This window comes from Armigeres subalbatus, chromosome 1, assembly GCF_024139115.2.
Source record: "Armigeres subalbatus isolate Guangzhou_Male chromosome 1, GZ_Asu_2, whole genome shotgun sequence".
In the NCBI taxonomy this organism is placed as follows: Eukaryota; Metazoa; Arthropoda; class Insecta; order Diptera; family Culicidae; genus Armigeres; species Armigeres subalbatus.
The window spans coordinates 7802198-7830180 of record NC_085139.1 but is presented as its reverse complement, the minus strand read 5'-3'; the positions used below and the strand labels follow the sequence as shown (position 1 = coordinate 7830180).

Sequence of the window (27983 nt, the reverse complement as noted above, 5' to 3'; positions counted from 1 at the left end):
TTGGTAGAAGGTAGCCGCTCGATGCCCGCTTTTCCACACTTTCTGTCCTGTCCAGCAAATCTCCTGCAGCGCCACGACGTCGAAGTTGCGGGGATGTAATTCATCGTAGATCATCCTGTCGCAACCTGCGAAACCTAGCGACTTGCAATTCCATGTTCCAAGCTTCCAATCGTGATCCTGTATTCGTCGCCTAGGTCTTTGCCGATTATATCGAGTCGCATTATCTCTTATATTGTTCGTAATGATTGGTTTTCTAGGCGGCTTATTGGGCCTGCGCGAGAAACGATTCAAGGGTAAATTTTGGGAAACAAGCAAACCCCATTGTTGATTCAGGACAAAAAAAAAGTTTCTGAAGTCTGTCAACAGGTAAAAAGGGTATGAGACACTGTACCTAGATTATATTAGTGGAACTTACATTTCAGTGACCTTTAAAGTTCTATGATCCCAGAATCAACTGTTGAATATGCCTTGTAGGTAGGTACTGTGGACTTGACATAAATGTAAGAATTGGTTCTACGTCTAAAGAATTACACCTCGCTTACTTCAAATGCACTTTGTTCCGCACTAACGATCACTGTGTTGTCTATACAGACTTTGAATGGACTTATTGCCTGGCAAGAAAGTTAACAGAATTATACTTAAGATAGGAATCCTTTTTAAATTAGATTGAAACTCAGGATTATAAATCAAAAAAAGTAATGAAAAAATTTCTATTTTATATAGATGTACCGTCGTGCAATGACCTACTGTCAGAAAGTTCTTCTCCCTGAACGAATTTCTATTGTCTAACACAAATTAAAGTGAATGAACACAATTTTCTCGACTAGCTACATGTGTGTAAGAAATGGGCAATAAGAGACTATCTGCCCGTTATCAAAAACATCGAAAATCCATTTCGTTCGCACCAGGAAGCCTCCAGCAAGCGCAGCGCGATTAAAATTCCTTACGATTAGAATGATGACGTGAGATGGGTATGGCCCTCGGTCGTTCGTATTGTAGTAGCGCATATCTAACGTAGTTGGCGAAGTTGTTGTGACTCATTTTTTGCTCCGTGCTTTACATACGTCTCATCACATTAGTGATCGATGAACAAACATCATCCTCGTCGCACACCGTCTCGGTGACGACACCTTTACGCTACTGAGTTAGTGCCATGGCTGTTTCTTGACGAACAAGTGCATTGCAACTCACGGTGAGTAGATGCCGACATTGAAATTACTGGCCGAGAAATGTGAGTTATTTATTATTTTTTTGCAATGAATACCGTTGAAATAGAGGCTGATTGGTGGTGGATAGATAACAACAATTATCGCTATTGTTTTGAACGATGGCAAGAGGGTAAAATCAACGCAACCACTCTTATATGTCGATTCGATGGTGATGACGATGGGAAACCGAGGAAGCGAAGCGATAGTGCTCTGCCTGAGTTGAGGTGGTGATGTGATGCAGACACATTATGTTCGACGTAGTTTCCAGGTCAACATTTGACTAAGTAGAGTGTGTTCGAAGCACTGTTGTGAATTTTTAAATTTCATATTTTTTCACAAATCGATTGAAATCCCTTAATACTTTTAACATCTTGATTTATGGACGACATAGATGACAGTTGTATCGTATTTTGAACATGATTATATAAACTTGGTTAACTTGTTATTCTTAGAATTGATGAATTTCTCCTTTTCCAAATGTGGAACTAGACCCATCGTTGTGGATTATTTGCTTCCTATCTTCCCTTCCGATGGAGTCATATTAGTTCTGCTGCTCGCTTATCGTTGTCGCTATATTTATCCAGCTGCGGGAACCTCCCCCGAATGTGAGTGCATGTGATGATAGCTTCCAAGCGTCAAATCTAATTACTGTATTTCTCACTCTCTCCACCGGGCGACGACGTTAGATGCTTACAGAGACGGTGCAGCACCTGACACAACACATTCCGATTTCCGTCCGACGTCGACTTCGCCTTCGACAGGTCGGTGTGTATGTGAACAATTTCTGATGTGACTTTTTCCTCTGTGCCCGTTTCTGATTGTTTCATCACGCCAGTTTTTCCCTTCGTTTGATCTAACGGTGAATAATTAACAACAACGCGCGCTTCTTTTCCAGTCAGTCAGTGGGAGACCGAAACCGGCATGCGGCCAGGTAAACACTGCTCCGGCCGAGAGCTTCTTGGCGTCGGAGCTTCCCCCGTCACAATTACTGAATAGTTATAGAGTCACACGCGCATTTTGCGTGCCTTCGCTGTTGTCGTTCGACTTCAATTAGAGGAGGGACGAGTTTTGATGGTTCGACAGCTTTAGGTGAGAATTTAGGTATACCGCAAAGCTTTTGTTATTATGCTGTTTGATGACACCGATAGCTGGGAAGAGAAATGGGAATCGAATCGTGCTTCGTGACAATCGTGATTATGATGAGAAACTCATCGGTCACGTATAAAATTTAGATTCGAGTTCTTTCTATATTGTTAATTGTCATTTGTCATGTTGATTAGATCTCCGAGAAGAATTGTCGAATTTTATGATGATCCACTTCTAACGTTTCAGATTGTATTACTTATACATAGGAGTGAGATTTCAATTTCCAAGCAACACAAAACATTAGTATGAATCAACACGTGGGAAACCGGCAATTGGATTGTTTTGGATTAGCTCATTGCGATCGAAACGACACGTTCTGATTCGAAATCCTATCTAAACGCACATGCTCTGTTTTATGATACAGAACTTGATATGATGACTGTAGTCATTATAATGAGTAACCTATATAATCATTCAGCCCTGAGCTGTTTTATAGTTCGATTCTTATTGTCGAAAAAAAGGGTTAGTTTTCACTTGATTCGATAAGGATACCACAAATCTTACCCGAGATCTCAGACTGTGAAGTCGCAGACATGTTTTTGTTTTATTAGCTTCTTAACAAGATGGCATTATTCTTTATTTTAAATAACATTACGTGATATATTTTGTTTGTGACTATTACATAACCAGCCGAATTTGTGACTTGACGATCCAGCGTTTTGAGACACATTAGCATAAGTAGCTTCCCATCGAACTAAAACTTTCAAATGTAAGCGCCTGAACCGCTATCGTTAGGCAGTAAAACGCGGCAAATTGCATGTCCGAAGGTGATATTTTGCGCTTGCTTTCCTTGCTTACCCACTGGCAAAGGTAGGTATCTTTTTGCGCACGATCACCCTTTCGTAGGCGACGATTGTGGAACGGCGAACTGCACTCTCTTTATTATCGCCTGCCATAGACGAGCCGGGCCAACTGCGGAAACCAATAAAGACTGCCATTTGCATGCACACGAGATACCACCACCACTCACTTTGCTTGCACGTTTGGACCCGCGCGTTCTACTTATGCAGGGCTGGTAACGAATTGTTTTGAATTTTAAAATCTATGTTACTGAAGTGACATAATCTTCCAGTCAACAGGATCTTATTTCTTTTAAATGAGATTGAAGGATTTTGATGTTATGTATGTTTTCACCTCCAAGATTTTGCAGACACTGATTATTTTTTTTTTAAATCAGATGTTTTGCCTTTCTCCTTAGTATATTAAGGGTATATAATAATAATAATAATAGCTAAATTTTCACTTAAAAAAACAGCTAATTTTTTAAATTGCTTTTTTTACCATTATCCGATTTTCTTGCATTTGACGGGGAATCCTGTCCTATCGATTCCTATTAAAAATTGGGCGGACCGGACTGTGAGCTCAAAAGTTACGGTCAAATTATTATTTCAAAACTGCGCGAGAAAGGCACAATTACCGCTAGGTGTATTAATTAAGGTTTTTTTATTGATTTTTTTTTCTAAAGCTGCTTTTCCTTTGTCTAGCTTATGACGAATTCATTTTTAAACCTGGGTCAGTGCCAACCCGAACCCTGAATAAAAAAACATTTTCAGTTCCATCTGTCATTGGATATGTTGGTGTGCATAGCATCGTGTTTGTTTTGATTCGAAACATATTATCACCTAACCGTACTGACAGTGCGATGGCCACGACTAATCATATCATGATAAAAACGTTTAAGTACTCGCACTTATTTTTGCGGACAGCGAAATTTACTTCTGGGTGAATATATGCATATAATGGTATTCTATGATTCTGTGACATTTTTTCACCCAGAATTCCGTATGAAATTCATCTAGGAGATTCCCTATTCTACAGGAATTTATCTTGAAATTCCTTCCAATCAATATTCATCTTCTGAAGACATTTGGAGCTTTTCAGAACGCGTGTTTTGCTTTAATAACATCGTCTGTATCTTCTTCCGTTGTCGAGTTATATCAATTTACTTGAAAAACATGACTTCATTAAAATTAATAAAACTTGAGACATAAACATTGAGACATATATTTTTTTGGTCTGCCCTAACCGGAGATATCAACTTTAGGAAAAAAAAAAATGTAATTTTGACAGAAAAACGATTATAACTTTTGATCGGAAAAAGATTGCTCAATATCTTTTGGTATTGACCCACTAAAAGTTGCATTTTTTTGAGCTCTGAAAGTCACCCTAAGACGACTTTTTCGAGAAATCTAAAACAAAAAAAGCAGATCAAAAATACTGTTTTTTTTAGGTGCACCCTAATCCAATTAGGTAAAATTGCTCTAAATCAGCCAACTTAAGAGCTACAGAAAAAGCCCTTTTAGCAAAATTTATTGGAATAAGCTGCGCTACAACTTTGAAGAACATAACATGTCAGTATTCCCAAAAATAAAAAAAATATTTTCATTTTTTTAAATGATGGGCCACCCTATTTTTGGTAGCAACATAATGATGGCCTTACTATTTCTAACAATTTTGTAGAACAATATTTTTTTCTAAAAAATATAGTTCCGGCGTAAAATGCATTTTTTTCGCGTAAAACTGTATCCTGGACCATAGTGTAATGTCAATATGTTCCATCTGATAATTGATGGCACAATCCCAAGTAACATTTTAAGTTTTATAACGCTCTTGAAGAGCATAATTTCCACTACAAGAGTAACATAAGACCAGTATAAAACCAAAATGTTACTAGGGAATAGAACTTAATTAACACAATCCATACTTCTCTTCACTTCACAGCCCAGTAGCGGCCGCAAACTGTGAAGAATAGCGTTTCTTTTGACCGAAGCATCGCGCAATACATAGCATAGCAGAGCATATTCACCATGCCCTAATATTGATTTGATCCCTGCCGCCACCAATCCTTATAGTGCGCCGAAATCAAGAATTTCGTTATAAACCATAAAACAAAACAAAAATTATTAGTGAAAGGGTGAAATAATATCAAATCGACTACAAAATTCAATAGTCAAAGGTGGTGAAAAAACAAAGCCGTTGAAAATTCGACGAACAGTTCTAGTCACAGAGTTAAATAAGTGTATAATGCGAGTGCGTTCTGTGTCGAGGGATCATTTTTTTTATCTATTGTATTTATTTGACAGGCTCAGGCGTGTATAACACTTAACGGAGCCGAGACTATTAATGATATTTACAATCGATATCATCTTATTATCAACAGTTAGTAAGGGAAAGGGACAAAGACCAAGATACTCGTGGCGACTCAAGGTTAGATTGCGTAATTTGGTGATGGACGGGGTTGGGATTTAGGTTTGAGGTATTTCAGCTGCTCATCCGTGTATTTGACGTCATGTCTGGTTTGGCGTAGCGTCGTGTTCGAGTTTTGGTTCTTCAGGGAGCATCTTCCGGATGGCCAGAGCTTCATTGTACACGGAACAATAAGATAGATACAAGAAAAAAAACTGAGAAAGAAAAAAATTAAGTATTAGACTTTGATGTCAGACGATCAAAGAAAGGCATAGATGGCCTGCAAATAAACCACATCGCGATCTCCCAAAACACCTCGAACCTCCCTGAAGGGTTGTTTACCTCGGGCCACAAGGGTATCCAATAATTGCTCTCTTGAGGCGCCATTTTCCGTGCAATATCAAACTACGTGATCGATGCCATCGTAACCGGCTCCAAACCTGCATATATTGCTATCGAGCAGATCTATTCTATAGAGATGTGCGTTTAGTGAATAGTGATTGGACATAAGCCTGGACATCCTGCGAATGAAGCCTCGACTTAAGTCCTCACCTCTGAATCACGCTCACGCAGAGAAACTTTAGGAACTATGTAAAATAGCCACCGTCCAAGTTCATTGTGTGACCAAATCATTTGCCAATTTTGAAGAGTACTCTGACGGACTAATGGGAAAAATTCGATGTTCGAGATTTGTCTATCATAAACTTCACCTTCCTGTGCACCCACCTTTGCTAGTGAGTCCACCTTCTCATTGCCATGGGATGGGACCCATACAAAGATAATCTTGAATGATCTTTCGACCAAATCACGCATCTGAATTTGTTTCATCGACCGGAGTGCCTCGATAGAACTAAGACTATCCGAGAAGATGAAATAATGGTCTACGGGCTGATCGGAAATTATCCCCAAAGCGAAATTAATTGCTGCCAGCTCAGCAACATAAACCGAACACGGTTCTTGAAGTTTTCGGAAGGTGGTTGAATTTACGTTGAAAACACCGAAGCCAGTGGATCCGTTAATGCGAGAACCATCAGTGAAATATTTGTTATTGCAATTGACATGTTCATATTTTTCAGAAAAATGGAAGGATAGATATTTGTCGAAGATGATCTGGTATTCCTTGAATAGCGTGTTTCATGGACAGATCGTATTCAATTGAGGAACTGTCGTTGACGAAGTGAACTCGAGGTAGATTATAACATGGAAGACAGAGATCTGTCGATATGTAGTTGAGATAGACTCGCAGGTATCTTGAACGATGAGCTAGTTCAAGCATATTATCGAAGTTTTCTAATACAAGTGTGTTACTTGTTCCACAGTTGATCAGTATTCTAAGTGAGAGCTCCCAGTAACGGTGCTTTAAAGGAGTGACTCCAGCAAGCACCTCCAGGCTCATGTTATGCGTTGAATGCATACAGCCAAGAGCAATACGCAAACAACGATATTGAATTCGTTCCAATTTGATTAGGTGGCACTCAACTGCTGAGAGGAAGCAGAAAGAGCCATACTCTAAAACAGAGAGAATAGTCGTTCTATAGAGTTTGATGAGGTCTTCCGGGTGAGCGCCCCACCAAGTTTCGGAGATAGAACGGAGAAAATGGATCCTTTTTCGGCATTTCTCTAACAAATAATCAATATGGGTTTTCCAGGTACACTTGGAATCGAACCAGACCCCAAGGTATTTAGAAGATAAAGATTGGTTTATGTCATCTTTCAACAGCTTTAGTTTCAGTTGAGCTGGGTACCGCTTCTTAGTACACACTACCAATTGAGTTTTTTGCGGAGAGAACTCGATCCCTAAATGTCTGGCCCAAATAGTCAAGTTATTTAGGGAATTTTGCAATGTTCTTTGCAGAACATTTGCACATGAACCTCTTAGGGAGATCACGGCATCATCTGCAAGTTGTCTAAGCGTGCATTGTCCTTCCAAACAATTGTCAATATCTTTAACATAGAAATTGTAAAGCAAGGGACTTAAACATGAACCTTGGGGAAGGCCCATGTAGCTATTTCTGGAAGTTGTCAGAGTGCCGAGAGTAAAGTTCATATGTTTTACTGACAACAAATTGTACAAGAAATTATTCAAAATAACGGGTAATCCACTACTGTGCAAATTTTCCGACAGTACTTCTATGGAAACAGAATCAGATATCCAAGAAAACTGAAGCCAGTTGCTCCTTGTGCGCATAGGCCAGCTGTATATCTGACGAGAGCAACGCTAGACAGTCATTTGTTCCTTTACCTTTTCGAAAACTGAATTGAGTATTTGACAGTAATGCATTTTGCTCGACCTAATGGTCAATTCTTGAAAGGATCATTTTCTCCAATAATTTTCTCATGCACGATAGCATGGCAATCGGTCGGAATTGTGATTAGACGCTGGTTTCCCAGGCTTTTGAATAGCTATTACTTTGACCTGTCGCCATTCTGGGGGCACAATGTTGTACTCCATGAAACAGTTGTACAGGTCAAGTAATCGTCTTTTTGCGATATCTGGGAGGTTTTTAAGAAGATTGAATTTGATATTATCGCATCCCGGAGAAGAATTGTTTGATGAAAGAAGAGATATAGAAAGTTCCAGCATTGTGAATGGTCCACCCAAAGAACCGGGATCAGTGACTGATTCTCGAAATAGCGGTTTTGCTGGTACGGAATCTGGGCAGACCTTTTTTGCGAAGTTGAATATCCATCGATTGGAGTATTCTTCACTCTCATTGGTGGAAATGCGGTTCCGCATGTTGCGAGCCGTTTTCCAAAGTGATGTCATTGAGGTTTCTCGTGATAGTCCCTCAACAAAACGTCGCCAGTTGCTACGTTTTTTAGCCTTGAGAAGATTTTTGAGCTTTCTTTCAAGCCTCAAATACTCTTCGAAAAGCTCAGACCTTCCGTGTTTACGGAAAGCCTTGAAGGCATCAGATTTCTCGGAATGCAACTTAGTGCATTCATCATCCCATCCAGGAGTGGCTGGTCTTCTTATGACAGATGTACTTGGAACGCGTCGTTTCTGAGCTTCTAGTGCGCTTTTATCAATCAATTCGGTAAGGAATCGATACTCATCCAGTGGAGGAAGAATATCAGTTGATTCAATACCAATTTTTACCGCCGATGCAAATTTTTGCCAGTCAATGTTTTTCGTGAGGTCGAAAGGAACATTAACTGGCGCTGATAGTTGATAGCCGCTTTTGATTGTGGTGACTATCGGCATGTGGTCACTACCATGGGGATCTTGGATTACCTTCCACGTGCAATCTAATGATAGTGAATTAGAGCATAAAGACAGATCTATTCGACTTTCTTGACCTTGAGGGCCCTCCTTAGCCGTGCGGTAAGACGCGCGGCTACAAAGCAAGACCATGCTGAGGGTGGCTGGGTTCGATTCCCGGTGCCGGTCTAGGCAATTTTCGGATTGGAAATTGTCTCGACTTCCCTGGGCATAAAAGTATCATCGTGCTAGCCTCGTGATATACGAATGCAAAAATGGTAACCTGGCTTAGAAACCTCGCAGTTAATAACTGTGGAAGTGTTTAATGAACACTAAGCTGCGAGGCAGCTCTGTCCCAGTGTGGGGATGTAATGCCAATAAGAAGAAGAAGAAGAAGAAGAAGAAGACCTTGAGGTCCTATTCGAGTTACTTCGCCTGTGTTCAAAATATTCAAGTTGAAATCGTCGCACAAATCATAGAAAATAGGCGCTCTGTTATCGTCTCTAGTTTCGCCCCATGCAATACCATGTGCATTCATATCACCCAGCATTAAAACTGGGGATGATAAAACAGAGACTGCGCTCCAAAGATGCCGACGATTAAGTGAGGCATTTGGGGGAATATACACTGAAGCTATGCAAAGATCTTTATTCTTCACATTTACTTGGCGTGCGACGATTTCTAAGCCGGGAACAGTCGGAATGGGAATTCTGTAGAAGGAGTAGCATTTTGACGTAGGACTTACGTCTTTCTTTACTATACTGGGTGTCATTTAGATTTTTGGAAATCGAGAGCGTTACGCCGGAAGGGAAGATTTTGAACGTTACTAGCGTCTTTATCCTTCGATGGATTTTCAAGATTTATATATCAATCGACTCGGACACTCTCCAGCATTTTGCCCATTTCATTGAAACTTAAGATTATCAACGATAAGCTATTGAAAAACTCAATTCTTGTCAAAGCCAGCAAAAATTTCATATGTAACCAATCCCGTGCATTCCTAACACGGACATCAGAATGCGCTATCTCACGGGCCTTCGGGTCTACCGGAAGATTTTCTTTGTGTATAAAAGTGCCTGCCGTGTGCGAGTCATTACAATTTGTGACAGCAGCGCGTACTGACGTGCTTTTTGCTCTCGCATTTTTCGTTTCGTTCGTTCGTTCGCTGTTTACCTACACAGCGATAGCATGCAGTCACCTGCGGTAGAACTGCCGGTGGGTCTGCGAATATGCATGAAAGAAGTGGGCGCATTTTTTTGTCATTCTGTGCTTGATGATGATCGGATGCAGTGGTGTCGGTTGCAATGGATGCAATCGTCCATCGCATCGCTCGCAGTTCACGGCTAGAGGCCGATGATGGCGGAGGCAGTGAGGGCAGCGGTGGTGGATGAAGAAGAATAAACTTAGAGAGATTTGGTCTGCTCATCCACGAAAAGTGATTGGTTTCATAATCCACATGATTCCGGGATGGGTACGAGTCATGTCATTTGACTGACGATATGTTAAGTTGTGATTGGTACTAAACGACATGTATATTAAAACATGGTTATACTATAACAGTTCTGATTCCCCAGCAAAAAAATCAACTACACTGATGAAAATAGAAATTTGATTAATATAATTACTTACCTTTATTCGCAGCAGGCATTAGCAATTAAAGATGCACAGTCAGCAATAGTGTTAATATCCAGATTAGAAAATTTCGCTGTATTACATGTAAATGTTTTAAAACAGTCCGCAAAAAAATATTTCCAGAAGAATATTTAAACTTGACGTAGACTCGGAGTTTGGAATCAAAACATTAAATAATTTTTCGTTGACGTATTAGCAGTATCTCCTCTATTTTAGTAGGGTTACTGCTCCTTGACTTGTTTTTTATTGTTGTGATTTTTTTCAGCAGTATGCACGCATGTTAGCAAAAACAAGCAACGAAATTGGTGCTGTATTTTGCCTAAGTCTGAAAATTTTATAAATAGAATTTTTAAACTTCAAAAAATACTATCATCAATAAGAGATCTATAAATGCCCTACATTTGCAGGAGTAAACAAGGGCTAAATAGTTAGAAACAAAGCAATTCTAATTATGTATTTAATTATTAGTTTTATTTCCAGAAGTTTTGAATAAACAAATAGCTAATAATTCTATACAGCATGGAAGTTGACGTTTCCAATATCGATTCCTTTAATCAAACTCCATAGATCCAAAAGTTAGAAGTTAAATGTAAATACGTTACGTTTATACAAGTCCTACGTCTACTCGCGGTTATGTTAAAAACATTACCCATTGCTCGTTTTTGATCCCCAAAAGAACGCCACCATAATGATCATCCCGATCTTGGCGAATAATGTTAAAATCGTGGAAGTTGATTTCATCTTCAGAAGAAAGCCATGTTTCACAGAGTGCAAATATATCGCAATCGGAGTTGCGAATTAAAACTTAAACACGTCCAATTTATGTTTCAGACTGTGACAGTTCCACTGAAGCACAGTGATTGTATCTTGTATGGCCGTATTATCCATCGAAAGATACAATTCCTGCAAGAAGAACCATGAAACAGTCAATTGCTTCAGATAACTTTCAACTGTTGGAATAAAGAGGTCAATGATTGGCCTCAATGAATTCGGAATATTGAATAAGTTCAAAATACGGTCCACAAGGTCCTTAAAGGATATCAATCCTCGCTTGGACGAGATTCTTTTCTTGGAAGTGCGAGTAGCAGTTTTCTGCTCAGAGATATTCCTTGACTGATGTTTCTTTGTAACATCAGTTTTAGACAATGGCGGGAATGTCTTACTGCAATCTGGGTCAAAAGGAGCAGTATAGACAGGCTGCTTCGGAATTTTAAATAATCCCCCATTACCATCAGATTTAGGCAAGCTTCTAGGGATGATTTTTGTTTTCTTACGCCGCAATCCCGGGTAAGACAGTTTCTTCCTCTTTTCGGGTACGTGTACCTCCGCAGAATTATCCATATCGGCTACGTCAGAGTCCGATTCGTCTATGGAAATGACATCATAAAAATCACGTGTCTTGCGACTTCACCATTTCTGCATACGACTGCTTAGAGCGCTGTACTAACGAGCGCTTAACTTTTTGGGTGCGCTTTTTGTACACCGGGCATTCCTGCAAACCATGGGGAGGGTCCATGCCACAATAAGCGCAATTTGTAACTTGTTGTTGGCAGGACTCCTCCCTATGCTTTTCAAAACATTTGCCACAACGGGGCTTGTTGTCGCAAAACTCGGCAGTGTGCCCCAACTGTTTGCAGTTGGTACAATTGAAAACTCTGGGTACAAAAAGATGCACCGGAAACAACATATTTTCGATATCTACATATTTTGGGAGTATCGAACCGGCAAACGTTATCCGTAGCGAACCTGACTTCGAATATACTTTTTTATCATCTACCATAGCTGCTGAATGCAATTCCTTGCAGTCCAGAATATCCACGGTAGACTGCAGGGCATTCTTTAAACGGCCTTTTCCTGCAAGTACATCCTTGCAAGTCAGGCTCGCTGCGTTAATTACGGGTCTGGGTCATTTGGCATAAAGTCATTTGGCATAACGCCATTTGGCATAAGGTCATTTGGCATAAAGGCCATTTGGCATAATGGTCATTTGGCATAACGGACATTTGGCATAATTTTGAACTGCAAGAAAAGAGTGGGTCATTTGGCATAACGGACATTTGGCATAATTTCGAACTGTGAAAGCGAAAGGGATATTTCATGTAATGTTTAGCGTAGATAAAGTAGGTCGAGGCTGTTTTCTGATAAATTTAGACTGATGGTAGACATTTTCGGGAGGAGCGAAATAACAAAACGGCAGAATTACTTCCGAGAGAGGGATCACATCCATCATTGACTTATTCCGGCCACATGCCTACTTTTAAAGTAGGGATTACATCCACCATTGCTTCAATCCGGGCATGCGCCTTAAGACCAAATCCTCCATTGCCTTAATCCGGGCAAACGCCTAACTTTAAAAATTCAAGCAACACACTTGTCGTAGACGAGTTACTAAAACCAATTAAGTCACATATAAGTTATTGTAACCAAATCAATCTGAACTGTGCTTTTCGGGGAAGAGATCACATCTACCATTGATTTATTCCCGACAAGAGCCTACTTATAAAGAAGGAGTCACATCTACCATTGCCATATTCCGGGCAGGGCATACTTTTAAAGAAGGGATCACATCCACCATTGCATTGCCACAATTCAGGCCACACACCTACTTTTGAAGAAGGGATTACATCCACCATTGCTTCAATCCGGACAGGCGTCTACTTTAAAAGAACAAATCAAATCCACCATTGCCTCAATCCGGGCAAGCACCTTCTTTTAAAGAAGGAATCACACCCACCATTGCCACAATCCGGGCAAGCGCCTTCTTTCAAAGAAGGGATCACATCCACCATTGTCATAATCCGGGCAAGCGCCTACTTTTAAAGAAGGGATCGCACCCACCATGGCTTAATCAGGGCATGCGCCTACTTTTAAAGAAGGGATCACTTCCACCGTTGCCTCAATCCGGGCAAGCGCTTTCTCTTAAAGAAGGAATCACATCCACCATTATAATAATCCGGACAAGCGCCTACTTTTAAAGAAGGAATCGCTTCCACCATGACTTTAATCCGGGAAAGCGCATACTTTAAAAGAAGAGATCATATCCTCCATTGCCATAATCCGGGCAAGCACCTACTTTTAAAGAAGGGATCACCACAGATAACAGATATTTAGGCTAAAACACATTTTATTGAAAATCATGTGTAAACTTTTGAATTGATAAACGTTGGCCATCTACTGCCACCTACTCAACTGATTACGGCAGTACATATGGACGCAGCTGAATAATAACCGTCGATTGCAGCCAATGCATTTGACAGCCGCCTTGGGGTTGCGTTTTCAATAACAATGATCCTTGCGCCATCTCCAATCAATTGCCAAAAGCGGTTAAAATACATTTGAATTAACGATTGCGGATGTTTACACACGTATCGGATGCCAGCCTCAATATCTGTTATCTGTGAGATCACATCCTCCATTGCCATAATTCGGCCACACGCCTACTTCTAAAGAAGGTATCTTTTAAAGAGGGGATTACATCCACCACTGCTCTCATCCGGGCATGCGCCTACTTTTGTATTGCATTGCAAATGCATTCTTTCCACGAGATGTTAATGTCTTTTTAATATTGTTATCGACGGGTGTTATATTTACTATTCCGGGGTGTTTCCCGCACCACTTAGACACCATTTAGACACGCTAAGACAAATTATGCCAAATGTCCGTTATGCCAAAAGACCCTCACTTTTGACGTTGGTTATAATTATGCCAAATGTCCGTTATGCCAAATGACCGTTATGCCAAATGGCCTTTATGCCAAATGACCTTATGCCAAATGGCGTTATGCCAAATGACTTTATGCCAAATGGCCTGCTCCCGTTAATTACGCCTTCAATCTCGACCTCCCGCGAGGGTACATAAACCAAATATTCCACATTATAGTTCTGGTCTTTTGCGATAGCATTTGCATCCTGGAATGTAGGTGCGGTTACACGTAGTTTGTTCCGATTGATCTGATGAAAATCAGTTTTCGGAAAACGACGCGTCAAGTCACGTTTGATTCCTAAAAAATCAATACTTTTCACTTTCTGCCGAAAGTAAACAACCCAGGAACCAGGTGATGTGGCCTGGTAAAATCGCGTGCAAACGACATTGTCTTTGGGAGGCGTTCCGCCTCCACTCACTTCGTCCATGTATCAAAGATAAAAAAAACTTAAATAAATTTATTCAAGAGAAAAATATTTTTTTGGACCAGGCTAATGCCCACTCTTTCTGCACTGTCCGATTCTTTCTGTCGAGAAAAAAGTGTACCCAACTCCACCGCATGCAAACAATACAAAGCGAATAGGTACTTAGCCGTTTTGTTGCTGCCTTTGTAGGTGCCTACGAACGTCGTCGTACGGGGACGGATGATGCTCTGTCCGAATGCTGATATTCACGGCGCTGTAATGATTACCGGTTGGTAATTTACCAATTACAACCCGCTTCCTTCTGGTCGCCAGGAATTTCCCTTGCGAAACTTCGGTGCCGTTTATTTGGCAACTTAAAAAAGGGGTCTGGGTCATTTGGCATAAAGTCATTTGGCATAACACCATTTGGCATAAGGTCATTTGGCATAAAGGCCATTTGGCATAATGGTCATTTGGCATAACGGACATTTGGCATAATTTTGAACTGTAAGAAAAGAGTGGGTCATTTGGCATAACGGACATTTGGCATAATTTCGAGCTGTGAAAGCGAAAGAGATATTTCATGTCATGTTTAGCCTAGATTAAGTAGGTCGAGGCTGTTTTCTGATAAATTTAGATTGATGGTAGACATTTCCGGGAGAACGAAATAACAAAACGGCAGAATTACTTCCGAGAGAGGGATCACGAGAGAGGGATGACTTACACCTACTTTTAAAGAAGGGATCACCACAGATAACAGATATTTAGGCTAAAACACATTTTATTGAAAATCATGTGTAAACTTTTGAATTGATAAACGTTGGCCATCTACTGCCACCTACTCAACTGATTACGGCAGTACATATGGACGCAGCTGAATAATAACCGTCGAATGCAGCCAATGCATTTGACAGCCGCCTGGGGTTGCGTTTTCAATAACAATGATCCTTGCGCCATCTCCAATCAATTGCCAAACGCGGTTAAAATACATTTGAATTAACGATTGCGGATGTTTACACACGTATCGGATGCCAGCCTCAATATCTGTTATCTGTGAGATCACATCCTTCATTTCCCTAATACGGCCACACGCCTACTTCTAAAGAAGGTATCTTTTAAAGAGGGGATTACATCCACCACTGCTCTCATCCGGGCATGCGCCTACTTTTGCATTGCATTGCAAATGCATTCTATCCACGAGATGTTAATGTCTTTTTAATATTGTTATCGACGGGTGTTATATTTACTATTCCGGGGTGTTTCCCGCACCACTTAGACACCATTTAGACACGCTAAGACAAATTATGCCAAATGTCCGTTATGCCAAAAGACCCTCACTTTTTGACGTTGGTTATAATTATGCCAAATGTCCGTTATGCCAAATGACCGTTATGCCAAAAGGCCTTTATGCCAAATGACCTTATGCCAAATGGCGTTATGCCAAATGACTTTATGCCAAATGGCCTGCTCCCGTTAATTACGCCTTCAATCTCGACCTCCCGCGAGGGGACATAAACCAAATATTCCACATTATAGTTCTGGTCTTTTGCGATAGCATTTGCATCCTGGAATGTAGGTGCGGTTACACGTAGTTTGTTCCGATTGATCTGATGAAAATCAGTTTTCGGAAAACGACGCGTCAAGTCACGTTTGATTCCTAAAAAATCAATACTTTTCACTTTCTGCCGAAAGTAAACAACCCAGGAACCAGGTGATGTGGCCTGGTAAAATCGCGTGCAAACGACATTGTCTTTGGGAGGCGTTCCGCCTCCACTCACTTCGTCCATGTATCAAAGATAAAAAACTTAAATAAATTTATTCAAGAAAAACATTTTTTTTTTGGACCAGGCTAATTGCCACTCTTTCTGCACTGTCCGATTCTTTCTGTCGAGAAAAAAGTGTACCCAACTCCACCGCATGCAAACAATACAAAGCGAATAGGTACTTAGCCGTTTTGTTGCTGCCTTTGTAGGTGCCTACGAACGTCGTCGTACGGGGACGGATGATGCTCTGTCCGAATGCTGATATTCACGGCGCTGTAATGATTACCAGTTGGTAATTTACCAATTACAGTCCGCTTCCTTCTGGTCGCCAGGAATTTCCCTTGCGAAACTTCGGTGCCGTTTATTTGGCAACTTAAAAAAGGGGTCTGGGTCATTTGGCATAAAGTCATTTGGCATAACACCATTTGGCATAAGGTCATTTGGCATAAAGGCCATTTGGCATAATGGTCATTTGGCATAACGGACATTTGGCATAATTTTGAACTGTAAGAAAAGAGTGGGTCATTTGGCATAACGGACATTTGGCATAATTTCGAGCTGTGAAAGCGAAAGAGATATTTCATGTCATGTTTAGCCTAGATTAAGTAGGTCGAGGCTGTTTTCTGATAAATTTAGATTGATGGTAGACATTTCCGGGAGAACGAAATAACAAAACGGCAGAATTACTTCCGAGAGAGGGATCACGAGAGAGGGATGACTTATTCCGGGCACATGCCTACTTTTAAAGTAGGGATTACACCCACCATTGCTTCAATCCGAGCATGCGCCGTAAGACCGGATCAAATCCACCATTGTCTTAATGCGGGTAAGCGCCTAACTTTAAAAACTCAAGCAACACACTTGTCGTAGACGAGTTACTAAAATCAATCAAGTCACATATGAGTTATTGCAACCAAATCAATCTGAATTGAGCTTTTCGGGGAAGAGATCACATCTGCCATTGATTTATTCCCGGCAAGCGCCTACTTATAAAGAAGGAGTCACATCTACCATTGCCATAATCCGGGCAGGGCCTACTTTTAAAGAAGGGATCACATCCACCATTGCATTGCCACAATTCAGGCCACACACCTACTTTTAGAGAAGGGATTACATCCACCATTGCTTCAATCCGGACAAGCGCCTTTTTTTGAAGAACAAATCAAATCCTCCATTGCCATAATCCGTGCAAGCGCCTATTTTTAAAGAAGGGATTACATCCACCGTTGCCTCAATCCGGGCAAGCGCCTTCTTTGAAATAAGGAATCACATCCCCCATTGTCATAATCCGGGAAAGTGCCTACTTTTAAAGAAGGGATCACATCCTCCATTGCCATAGTCCATGCAACCGCCTACTTTTAAAGAAGGGATTGCATCCACCATGGCCTTAATCCGGGCATGCGCCTACTTTTAAAGAAGGGATCACTTCCACCATTGCCTTAATCCGGGCAAACGCCTTTTTTTAAAGAAGGAATCACATCCAACATTGTCATAATCCGGGCAAGCGCATACTTTAAAAAAAGGGATCACATCCTCCATTGCCATAATCCATGCAAGTGCCTACTTTTAAAGAAGGGATCGCATCCACCATGACCTTAATCCGGGTATGAGCCTACTTTTAAAGAAGGGATCACTTCCACCATTGCCTTAATTCGGGCAAACGTCTTCTTTTAAAGAAGGCATCACATCCACCATTGTCATAGTGCCTACTTTTAAAGAAGGGATCACATCATCCATTGCGATAATCTATGCAAGCGCCTACTTTTAAAGAAGGGATCGCGACCACCATGACCTTAATCCGGGCAAGCACTTACTTTTAAAGAGGAGATCATATCCTCCATCGCCATGATCCGGTCAAGCACCTACTTTAAAGAAGGAATCACATCCACCATTATAATAATCCGGCCAAGCGCCTAATTTTAAAGAAGGGATCACTTCATCAATTGCCATAATCCATGCAAGCAGCTACCTTTAAAGAAGGGATCGGATCCACCATGACCTTAATCCGGGAATGCGCCTACTTTTAAAGAAGGGATCACTTCCACCATTGCCTTAATTCGGGCAAACGTCTTCTTTTAAAGAAGGCATCACATCCACCATTGTCATAATCCGGACAAGCGCCTACTTTTAAAGAAGGGATCACATCATCCATTGCCATAATCTATGCAAGCGGCTACTTTTAAAGAAGGGATCGCGACCACCATGACCTTAATCCGGGCAAGCACTTACTTTTAAAGAAGAGATCATATCCTCCATTGCCATAATCCGGGCAAGCACCTACTTTTAAAGAAGGGATCACATCCTTCATTGCCATAATCCGTCAACACGCCTTCTTTTAAAGAGGGGATTATATCCACCACTGCTCTAATCCGGGCAAGCGCCTACTTTTGCATTGCATTGCAAATGTATTCTTTCCACGAGAGGACAATGTCTATTTAATATTGTTATCGACGGGTGTTATATTTACTATTCCGGGATGTTTCCCGCACCACTTAGTCACCATTTAGCGAACGCAAAGAAAAATTATGCCAAATGTCCGTTATGCCAAAAGACCCTCACTTTTGACGTTGGTTGCAATTATGCCAAATGTCCGTTATGCCAAATGACCGTTATGCCAATTGGCCTTTATGCCAAATGACCTTATGCCAAATGGCGTTATGCCAAATGACTTTATGCCAAATGGCCCGCTCCCTTAAAAAAGCACTTGATCGAGTTCGCGTGAGAGATCCAAACTAAATGCGTCTGACTCGGTCCGATGCGACACAAGGAATGAACACGCCTCCTTTAGGGCACCCTTTAGCAGCTCTAACATTTATGAAAGATCTTTCCAGGTTTGCTGATCTCTTTTTGATAACATTTCATTGATCGTAGTTTTGTAACCACCGCATGCAGTGCTGTTGTTAAGGATTTTCCTTCCTGATACGCAAATTGCTTAAAGGAATTTTATTCAGATTAGTTGACTTTGTATGTTCGTTAATTATGTTTTCCATAGTTTTCAACATAATGGATGATAAACTTGGGGCCCTCCTTAGCCGTGCGGTTAGACGCACGGCTACAAAGCAAGATCATGCTGAGGGCTGCTGGGTTCGATTCCCGGTGCCGGTCTAGGCAATTTTCGGATTGGAAATTGTCTCGACTTCCCTGGGCATAAAAGTATCATCGTGTTAGCCTCATGATATTACGAATGCAAAAATGGTAACCTGGCTAAGAATCCTCGCAGTTAATAACTGTGGAAGTGCTTAATGAACACTAAGCTGCGAGGCGGCTCTGTACCAGTATGGGGATGTAATGCCAATAAGAAGAAGAAGAAGAAGAAGGATGATAAACTTATTGGTCTAAAGGATTTTGGAGAGGTTTTGTCCTTTTTATAGGTCTTAGGGATAAATAGGCGGCAAATACAGTTGGAATGTAGCTCAATTTTTGTCCTGCACTAGAACAGGACAAATTCCATCCCTAATTGGCGAATTAAAAAGATTCAAAGGAATCAATCGCGCATTCAACTTTTTTCTCAGTAAAAATGTGTTCAGCCAAAGCACAAGCATCATACCCGGTTCTTTCCAATCCAGACGTTTCATTCGTTGGATTACGAATATTCGTTCTGGTGTTATGAATTTCAGCATCTAATACAATAGTACTTTGGTCTCAACTATAGTCGATAATAGAACATGGAAAGTGTGTTCTCATCATCAGCTCCATCGTTTCCGTTGCAGAAGAAGTGACAAATCCATTCTCTTTCTTCAAGGTGCCCAGACCGTTTAAGTGATCTTCAGCGTGGATTTTTTGTAACCTTGCGGTCAGAAGATTTTTCATTGTTTTCACACATATGTCCTTTTTGTGTCCTTGTTGCCTACATCTGAAACAGGTATGTGAAGCGAACGGTCTTACGAACATAGTGCTGGTCATAGCGTTTTTGGAACTTAGAAATTCAACCTACAAGGTTACGTTTTCATCATCAGTGTTTTCCATCATCAGTGTATCCTGTTTGAGGTTAGCCACACGGTGACATTCTTCCACAAAATTCTCCAGGGTTAATCTGCTGGCGATTTCTCCTAGTTCGTTGACTGCGATTTCGCCCGGGGGAGCTTCGAAAGTTGAAACACTTCACATTGTTTGTTCACCATGGAAGCATACGAAGTGAAATTGGAAGATCAAATTTTGTCACCCGAATAGATTCTTCAATTTTGAAACGGTCTCGTCCAGAGTGTAGTCTTGGCGATGCTTTGGTAAAATGGTGTTCACATACTTGTCGTACTCAAAGGCGTGCTTAGCTTGCAAATAAGCAACCTCACACGGGCGGCGTCGTCAAAATCTAGTTGTTCTATGCATTTCCCCACAAAAATTCCTTAAATTTAAAGCCAGTGCACAGGTAGATTGAGGTTAGGGAAACGCCACTGTATCGAAGGTAAGGTTCCTGCATCAAATTCTTTTGGGAATTGCCATTTTGCATAAGTAAAGTCTACAAAGATTAATCGTTGCTGTTCTTATATGCTGAAGATTGATTTGAGTTATCTTAATTGTAGCCTTTGCGAATTAAGATAATACACTCCACAGTTTCAGTATTCATATGAACAACAACGATGAAACAAATCGGTATAGCACGAAGAACGTTGAATACGAAACACGCATAATAAGAATCCATATAGGTTACAATTTGTTGGAAAAACTAGATAAAAACATACTCATAATTTTACCATTATTTAACTTCATGTTAAAATTAAATTAGGGCAGTCGATTATCTCGGAGATGCAAAAAGTTAATTACACCTTTGCTCCGGTTATCGCAGTAAGGGTTCAATACTGTGAAAAGCGCATCGACACTAACCGTTAGCGGTTAGTTTCTTAATCTGACCGGGTGGTCATTCATTTATGCTGTTCGTGGAAATCATGTTGACATTGATCGCACTGCCATGAAGCCCACAATTATAGCAATCAGGTTCATCAACATGATTATTTTAACAAGCCCTTTCGTCAATGTTGGCCGCCACTAGCCCTGTTAAAAAGATCTAACGTGAACATTGACCCTTCTCGGCGTTGCCGTCCATGCCTAGCCTCCCATATACAGAGCGTGATCTATTGTCGACTAACTTTTAACCGTATCTTTTCCGTTTTCAATATCTATTTCTTGCAGAAAAAAGCCCTGGCGAGCGATTTGTACGAGCAAGTCTTCTATTCGCTGGATCTAATAGAAAAGGATTACTTCGGACTGCAGTACACCGACGCAAACAATGTCAAGCACTGGTTGGACCCAACGAAGGCGATCAAAAAGCAAGTTAAAAGTAAGTATGTCGTCCTATTTCTAAACCGAATCGCGATCGTTGATTGGTTTCCTTTCTTTTTCCAGTCGGTCCTCCCTATACCCTACGGCTGAAGGTGAAATTCTACTCCTCCGAACCGAACACACTCCGAGAGGAGCTCACGAGGTATCAGTTCTTTCTCCAGCTAAAGCAGGATCTGCTCGAGGGCAGACTGGAGTGTCCGGATCCACAGGCAGCCGAGTTGGCTGCCCTTGCCCTGCAATGTACGTTAGCCGACTACCTATCGCATTGCATCACTGAATAACTAACGAGCTACATAATTTATACTTTTTGTTGACACAGCTGAACTGGGGGACTTTGACGAGACGGTCCACTCGGCCGCAACGGTGTCCGAGTTTCGTTTCGTGCCGAACCAAACCGAAGAACTGGAACTGTCGATCTTGGATGAGTATAAAAAGTGTAATGGTCTGACGCCGGCCCAAGCTGAAACCAGCTTCCTCAACAAAGTCAAGTGGTTGGACATGTACGGAGTCGATATGCATACCGTTCTGGTAGGTTTTGAAAAACATTGAAAAGATCGTTTACCGTAGCGATTATTATTTTTTTTCTGCATTCTGTTTCACTCAATAGTTAACTCCCGTTATCGAATTCTGAATATTTGATTTGAAGGCTCTTCGAAGTTTAAATGAATTGCGTGCTGTGTCATATAAATACTCACGTTCCATTTTAGGGAAAGGACGGCTGCGAGTACCATCTAGGTTTAACGCCGACCGGCATTCTGGTGTTCGAAGGAATCCAAAAGATCGGCTTGTTTTTCTGGCCCAAAATCGGTAAGCTGGACTTCAAGAAGAAAAAACTAACGCTGGTCGTGGTGGAGGACGACGACCACGGCCGCGAACAGGAGCATACGTTCGTATTTCGGTTGCACAACGAGAAGGCCTGCAAACACCTGTGGAAGTGTGCCATCGAGCACCATGCCTTCTTCCGGTTGCGGGCCCCCGTTAAGGGTCCCTCGGCAAGGCAGAACTTTTTTCGGATGGGTTCCCGCTTCCGATACTCTGGCAAGACAGAGTTCCAGACAACGCAACAGAACCGAGCCCGCCGGACGGTGCAGTTCGAGCGGCGTCCCTCGCAACGTTTTGCACGTCGACAGTCACACGTCCTTCGAGAACGGCAGAAGCAAGTCCAGCCCGATCCGACGCAGCAGCCGACTCCACCTTTATTGTCTACCGCTGATGACACCCAAAACTCCACCTCGGGAACATCGACTCCATCTGCGAACACGGTGATCCACAACCACATCTCGGCGTCGGCCAGCACAGCGTCCGACATTGGAGGCCCCATGTTGAATGGCAATCTCCCCTCGCTTAGTTCGAATAAGTCAATCTCATCGAGTGAGGATGTCACGTTTGGCAAACTGGGATCATTCGGGAAGGCTGGAATCTCGTACAAGTGAGTATTTGATACATTTTATAAACTTTTTCTAGACCTCACCAATCGCTTTGCGTAAAAAACCGATTATTAAATCATCGTTTTCCTACATCAGACCCGACGATCCGGTCGGCAAGCTGATTGATCACGATGATCCCTTCACTAAGCTACCTGGGCACCATCACGGCGGATCGTTTGGCAAGGCTTCCATCAGTTCGGGCTTTAGCATCAAGACAACTTCGTCGGAGCGGGAACGGCTCGATACGCTGATGAAGACCTATGCCAAGGACCCATCGCCGTCTATACACAGCGCAGAACTGAATGAAACCAGCATCTTCAAAGTCACCATCAACAAGACTCCCGACGACACGCTGAAGAAGTTGTCCACCGGTTGCAATACGGCTGAAAAGCCTAACAATCAGGTCAAGCTTTCGAACGCGGTGATGACGCCTCTCCCACCCAGCCAGATGAAGTGCAATATCCTTAAAGGTAGGTTGGGTTGAATATAAGAAAATTGAAATTTTCCTAACTGGATTAGTATTTTTAGCAGAAGAACTTCATCCGAAGTTGACCAATCACCAGTTGTACGTACCTCCGAATGATGGTCCGGATTCCCTGAGTGCGGCGACATTCGTATCGGTGGTAAGTACTGTTTATGCGCGTTTCCCTTTTATGGGTCTTTATTACGATTTTACAGTTGCCTGCACATGTTTCGTTTTGTTCTACGATTGCCAGCAAACGAGTTTAACCTTGTTGTGTTCATAGAGTGCTACAAATCAATGAATATCGATATTTGCTAATAGCATCAATAGGTGCGCATTGCAGCATCAATTGTTTGTAATCATCCTCAACTCATGCAAGCTTTACGTATTTTTGTTTTCTTCTAATTTCATATATTTATACCCGCTCAAACATAAATATCGTGTGTGCGTGCTGTTTTGGTTTGAACTTTTCCAAATTGTATCATATTTCACGACCACCACATCCGGGACAAACCCTCTCATCATCTCTGTGTGCGTGTAGGGAGGTGATAAGCTAACCTTGAACCTAACCGGGACTACGACTCCTACGGTCAGTGGCCACACAACGGTAACGACAATGATGTCCAGTCCAACGGTGGTCACTCCGACCTCACCGACACAATCGTTCGAGAGTTTTCTTCCACCGATAACGCCGCCACCCTCGCTAGTATCGGTCACCAGCACCACTGCCGTCCACAGCAGTCTTCCCGACCAAAGTCCCCTGCTGCTGAATGGGCTTAGTCCTAAACCGGATAACGTAACCGTCACTCATTTCTCCGAGCAGAAGGGAGGAATAGTCGAGAAAATAAGCGTTCCTTTGCATTCCATCGCTACCAGTCCTACCGTAGAAAAAATTGCCAACAACAATCCATTCCTCAATATGTCCCATCCCTCATCCCCAACTATTCCTGTAACCCCTAGCAAATCATCCACCAATCCCTTCCATAACATATCCACCTCCTCCAACAGTTCGGGAACCTCCGAAACAGGTCTGAACTCCGCTGAAACTGTCAGCGTTCCGAGCTCCCCACTGCAACAGCATCAGCAGACAGAGTTCAAGAGTAGCAACCCCTTCAAGCTTCCTGGCAGTCTAAATAGTTCGCGAGCCCGCAGCAAGAGTCCGGCCATGGGACGTCAAACAGCCGGCGGTAGCCGAAGTAACAGTGCTGGTAGCAGAGGAACCTCCCCCACTAGCAACGGCGAACCTATGAGCCCCAAGACATTTGAACTGAAAAGGATTCCCAGCTTGCGACGACCGGAAATGCTAAAGACGGCAGTGGTTGGTAGTTCACAGGTGGCGGCGGCGGTAGCGTTATCGACGGACGCAACGGATACGGGTGCTGCTGTGGCACCAACCAACGGCATCGCTGCGGAGAATAATAACGGCAAGAGTAAACCGGCCAAGGTAGGTTCGATTGTACACACGTGTTTGAATGTTTCATTGCGGAACATCGGTGGCAGGTTTGTAAATAGTTCGAACTATTGTAGGGGTGCATGCCATAGGAATAAATTCAGATGTTTGCGTGTGTTATACAAATGGTCCGAATGACTTTTAATGTCACATTTTTATGACTGCGCAGAATTCGTATTAGAATGAAGATTTTATTAACTGAAATTTATTTGTTCCCTATCAATGCAAACGGAACTGAACAGTTCGCAACAGCAAACATTTTTTTCATCTCATGGAAAGGCTTGTTGCCGTAAAATGCAGTGAACGAATCAAGTTCTGAAGCGATTGTATGTAGTTTTTTTAATTTAATTTAGATCCTTATACTGCGCCATTGTCGTTTTTTTGTAAGTGACAATTCTATGGAGAAAATGATTATATCCTCAACAACAATTAGTACACGTTTTTCATTTTAGAGTATAAGTGCTACGTTTTGTATAGTTCAATAATATCTAATTACCACTAACTATTTCACCAATACAATTAAATCATCACATTGAATTTTAACAAATAACATCAGTGTGTGTGTGATTAATCGCATTCATGCGCGGCATTCCTCATCACGCTCGCCCAATGCCTGCATTCCTGTAGTAAGCATAACACTAACTGCCTGCCTGCCTGCTTCTCGTAGAATGAATCCCTGCACCATGAAAAAGAAAAAAAACATTTTAAAATTGTAAGAGTACCAAAAACCATTGAACACTAATTCGAAAACATAACAATTGCTTGCATTGCATTGATAACTGCAGGAAGCCCTGAAGGAGAACATAAAACCCCACTCGATGGACATCTCGCCGTGGCTTGTCTCCTCGGACGTCGTAACCGGTTCGACGAAGGCCAAGGAGGCCACCATCATCCGGAAGTCGGTCATCACCACGCAGCTTTAATGAAGATAACAGACAGTCACTTGTTTTGTTTAGATGTAAGCGAGAGGATCGGAAAGGAGGAGCAACACCATTGATGGAATGTAATTTTCTTGATTACTAGAGATTCAACTAGTAGCAGATTTGTTTTATCCGAGTATATTTAAGTTGTTTGTTGATAGGCGTTAGGTGATTCGATGTGTATACATATGAGACTACTATTTTATGAAGAATGGGATGGTAATTCATTCTGGTTTTAATAACCGAAGATGTGTCGTTTGTTCCGGGAGCCGATTGATTTTATTTTGCAATTCTTGTCGATTTTGCAACAAAATCAACTCAATAAACGCATGAAATCATCAAAATGTAACCGTCTGTGCAACCCGCGTAGTATTATATGATCTCAATACATTCCATCTTTCGTAGAAAATATTCCCCTGGGAATTGTTGAACTGAAACTTAGGCTTCCCCGTTTGAAACCATCTAAATTGGTGCTTCAAACTTAACTTTGCTATCGTAGCTTATGCAACTTGAGTGTGACTTAATTCAGTAGTATAGAGTGGTTGCCACAACCACATTGCAATGAGCTTATTTTCGCTTCTACGCTGCTCAAACAGCCCCTCCCAATTTGTGTGATTCTGCGAACATCGAATTAGTTTTTATCGCTTGTTTTATTGAGTTTATTTGTACTTATTGCAACTTACTTAAAGAACCAACCTTTGAGGAACAACTGATTTGAACCTTCAAGTGCACTGAAATTCGGGTGCCATGGCTAGAAACCGAGGGTAAACCTGAATGAAGATATGTCTCAAACGATCGAAATGATAACCTACATAAAACATGAAAATAGCCAACTGTAAAAGAATTTTCACGAAAAGTGAGCGTGGTCCTTTACTGTTTAAGTATTTATTCGAAGGTTTACGGTGTCCGTCAGATCGGTGCGAACCTGAGACACATTCAGCGAATGGAGAGTGGAAGTAATGATTTTAGAAATTATTACCCTACAGATGCTAGTTAGTATCCGCCAGATGGAAACGGAGAATATTTTTATTGAACAAAAAATCTATTAAATCAAATCGAATGTAACAAAAGTGAGAAAGAGAATCAAAATTTTATCTACGTATCCATATACAACCAGATTTTAAGTATAGATGTCTTGTAGTTTTGGAAACCGCAAAGTTTTTTATAAGGTTATTATACAAATTACTTAAACCGCATTCGTCAAACGTAATTGACCAGAAGCGACGAAGTGAAAATTGGATAGTTATTAATAATGCCAATACCGCTTACAACACCGACTTTGTGTGTCTGACGAAGAAACTAGTGCCTGATATAACCGGAAGAAGCCTTTCGCGTATAATGCGGGAAAATAGATGAGAAAAAGTATATTATACTTGTGTATTTAGAGGAAGTTTTACAAGGAAATAGAAATGCAGTGATATCATTGTGGAATAAATGAAAGAGAATATAATCGATTGGGCTTGTGTAATTAATTTATCCGAAATTGTACTATACGCATCAACGTTGAAAATCATATTTTCTTCTAATTTCGGCAAACAATCGACGATGTTTGGAGTATGAGATCGACGTCGTCATTAATCCGAATTTTACAGATATACTACATATGTGTTATGAGACAAATTTAAAATATATAGATGATTCTATACCGTATGCAACTTGTTTCAAGCAAATCGGTAAGGGATGAGTTAAAAAGGAGTAGAGTGCAGCGCCACTAACGTTCTAGTACTTATGCCTCTACTGGCATGATAAGTTAAATTAGGCTTCTCATTTCTTTCTTTTTTCTTAAATGGCTCTACATTCCACCTGGCACTTGGCCTGCATTTCAACTAAGTATTCTATTAGCATTTCCATAGTTTGGATGCACTATGCTCAGGGAGTCGAGAATGTTTCCCACTCGAAAACAAATATTTTTTCTGATCCTAGACCGGACCGAGAAACCAACACGCCATCTCTTGGCAATCCAACACCTTAGCTCGCAAGGCAAGCAAAGGACCTCCACACTTCTCATAAAAGGTATAATATTGTCGAACAATGTGAAATGTAGATATTGGGAAAAATGGAAAAAAAAATTATTGATATTGTAGGTGATGTTGTACTAACTTCATTGAAATAAATCAATTTGATAAAGACCGCGAAATGGGGTCTATTTCCTTCAGGTACGAATTCTTGATTTGGCTACTTTAAGCTTTGACCAGCTTAGGGT

General features: G+C 41.4%; 1 protein-coding gene across 9 annotated transcripts in view; it reads left to right on the top strand.

The window, feature by feature from the left end:
- Positions 1-26129, top strand: part of LOC134220699 (band 4.1-like protein 5) — a 124138-nt gene extending 98009 nt beyond the window's left edge. For 8 of the 9 annotated variants that reach the window (XM_062699807.1, XM_062699816.1, XM_062699804.1 and 5 more), the window contains exons 3-10: positions 21371-21518; positions 21584-21760; positions 21840-22048; positions 22228-22949; positions 23044-23417; positions 23476-23570; positions 23952-24854; positions 25646-26129. In XM_062699807.1, coding sequence (XP_062555791.1) covers positions 21371-21518; positions 21584-21760; positions 21840-22048; positions 22228-22949; positions 23044-23417; positions 23476-23570; positions 23952-24854; positions 25646-25783 — 2766 coding nt within the window. In that variant the 3' untranslated portion in view covers positions 25784-26129. The remainder of the gene's footprint in view (positions 1-21370; positions 21519-21583; positions 21761-21839; positions 22049-22227; positions 22950-23043; positions 23418-23475; positions 23571-23951; positions 24855-25645) is intronic. The other variant, XM_062699852.1, reaches the window with a different exon arrangement.
- The last annotated feature ends 1854 nt before the right edge of the window (positions 26130-27983 follow it).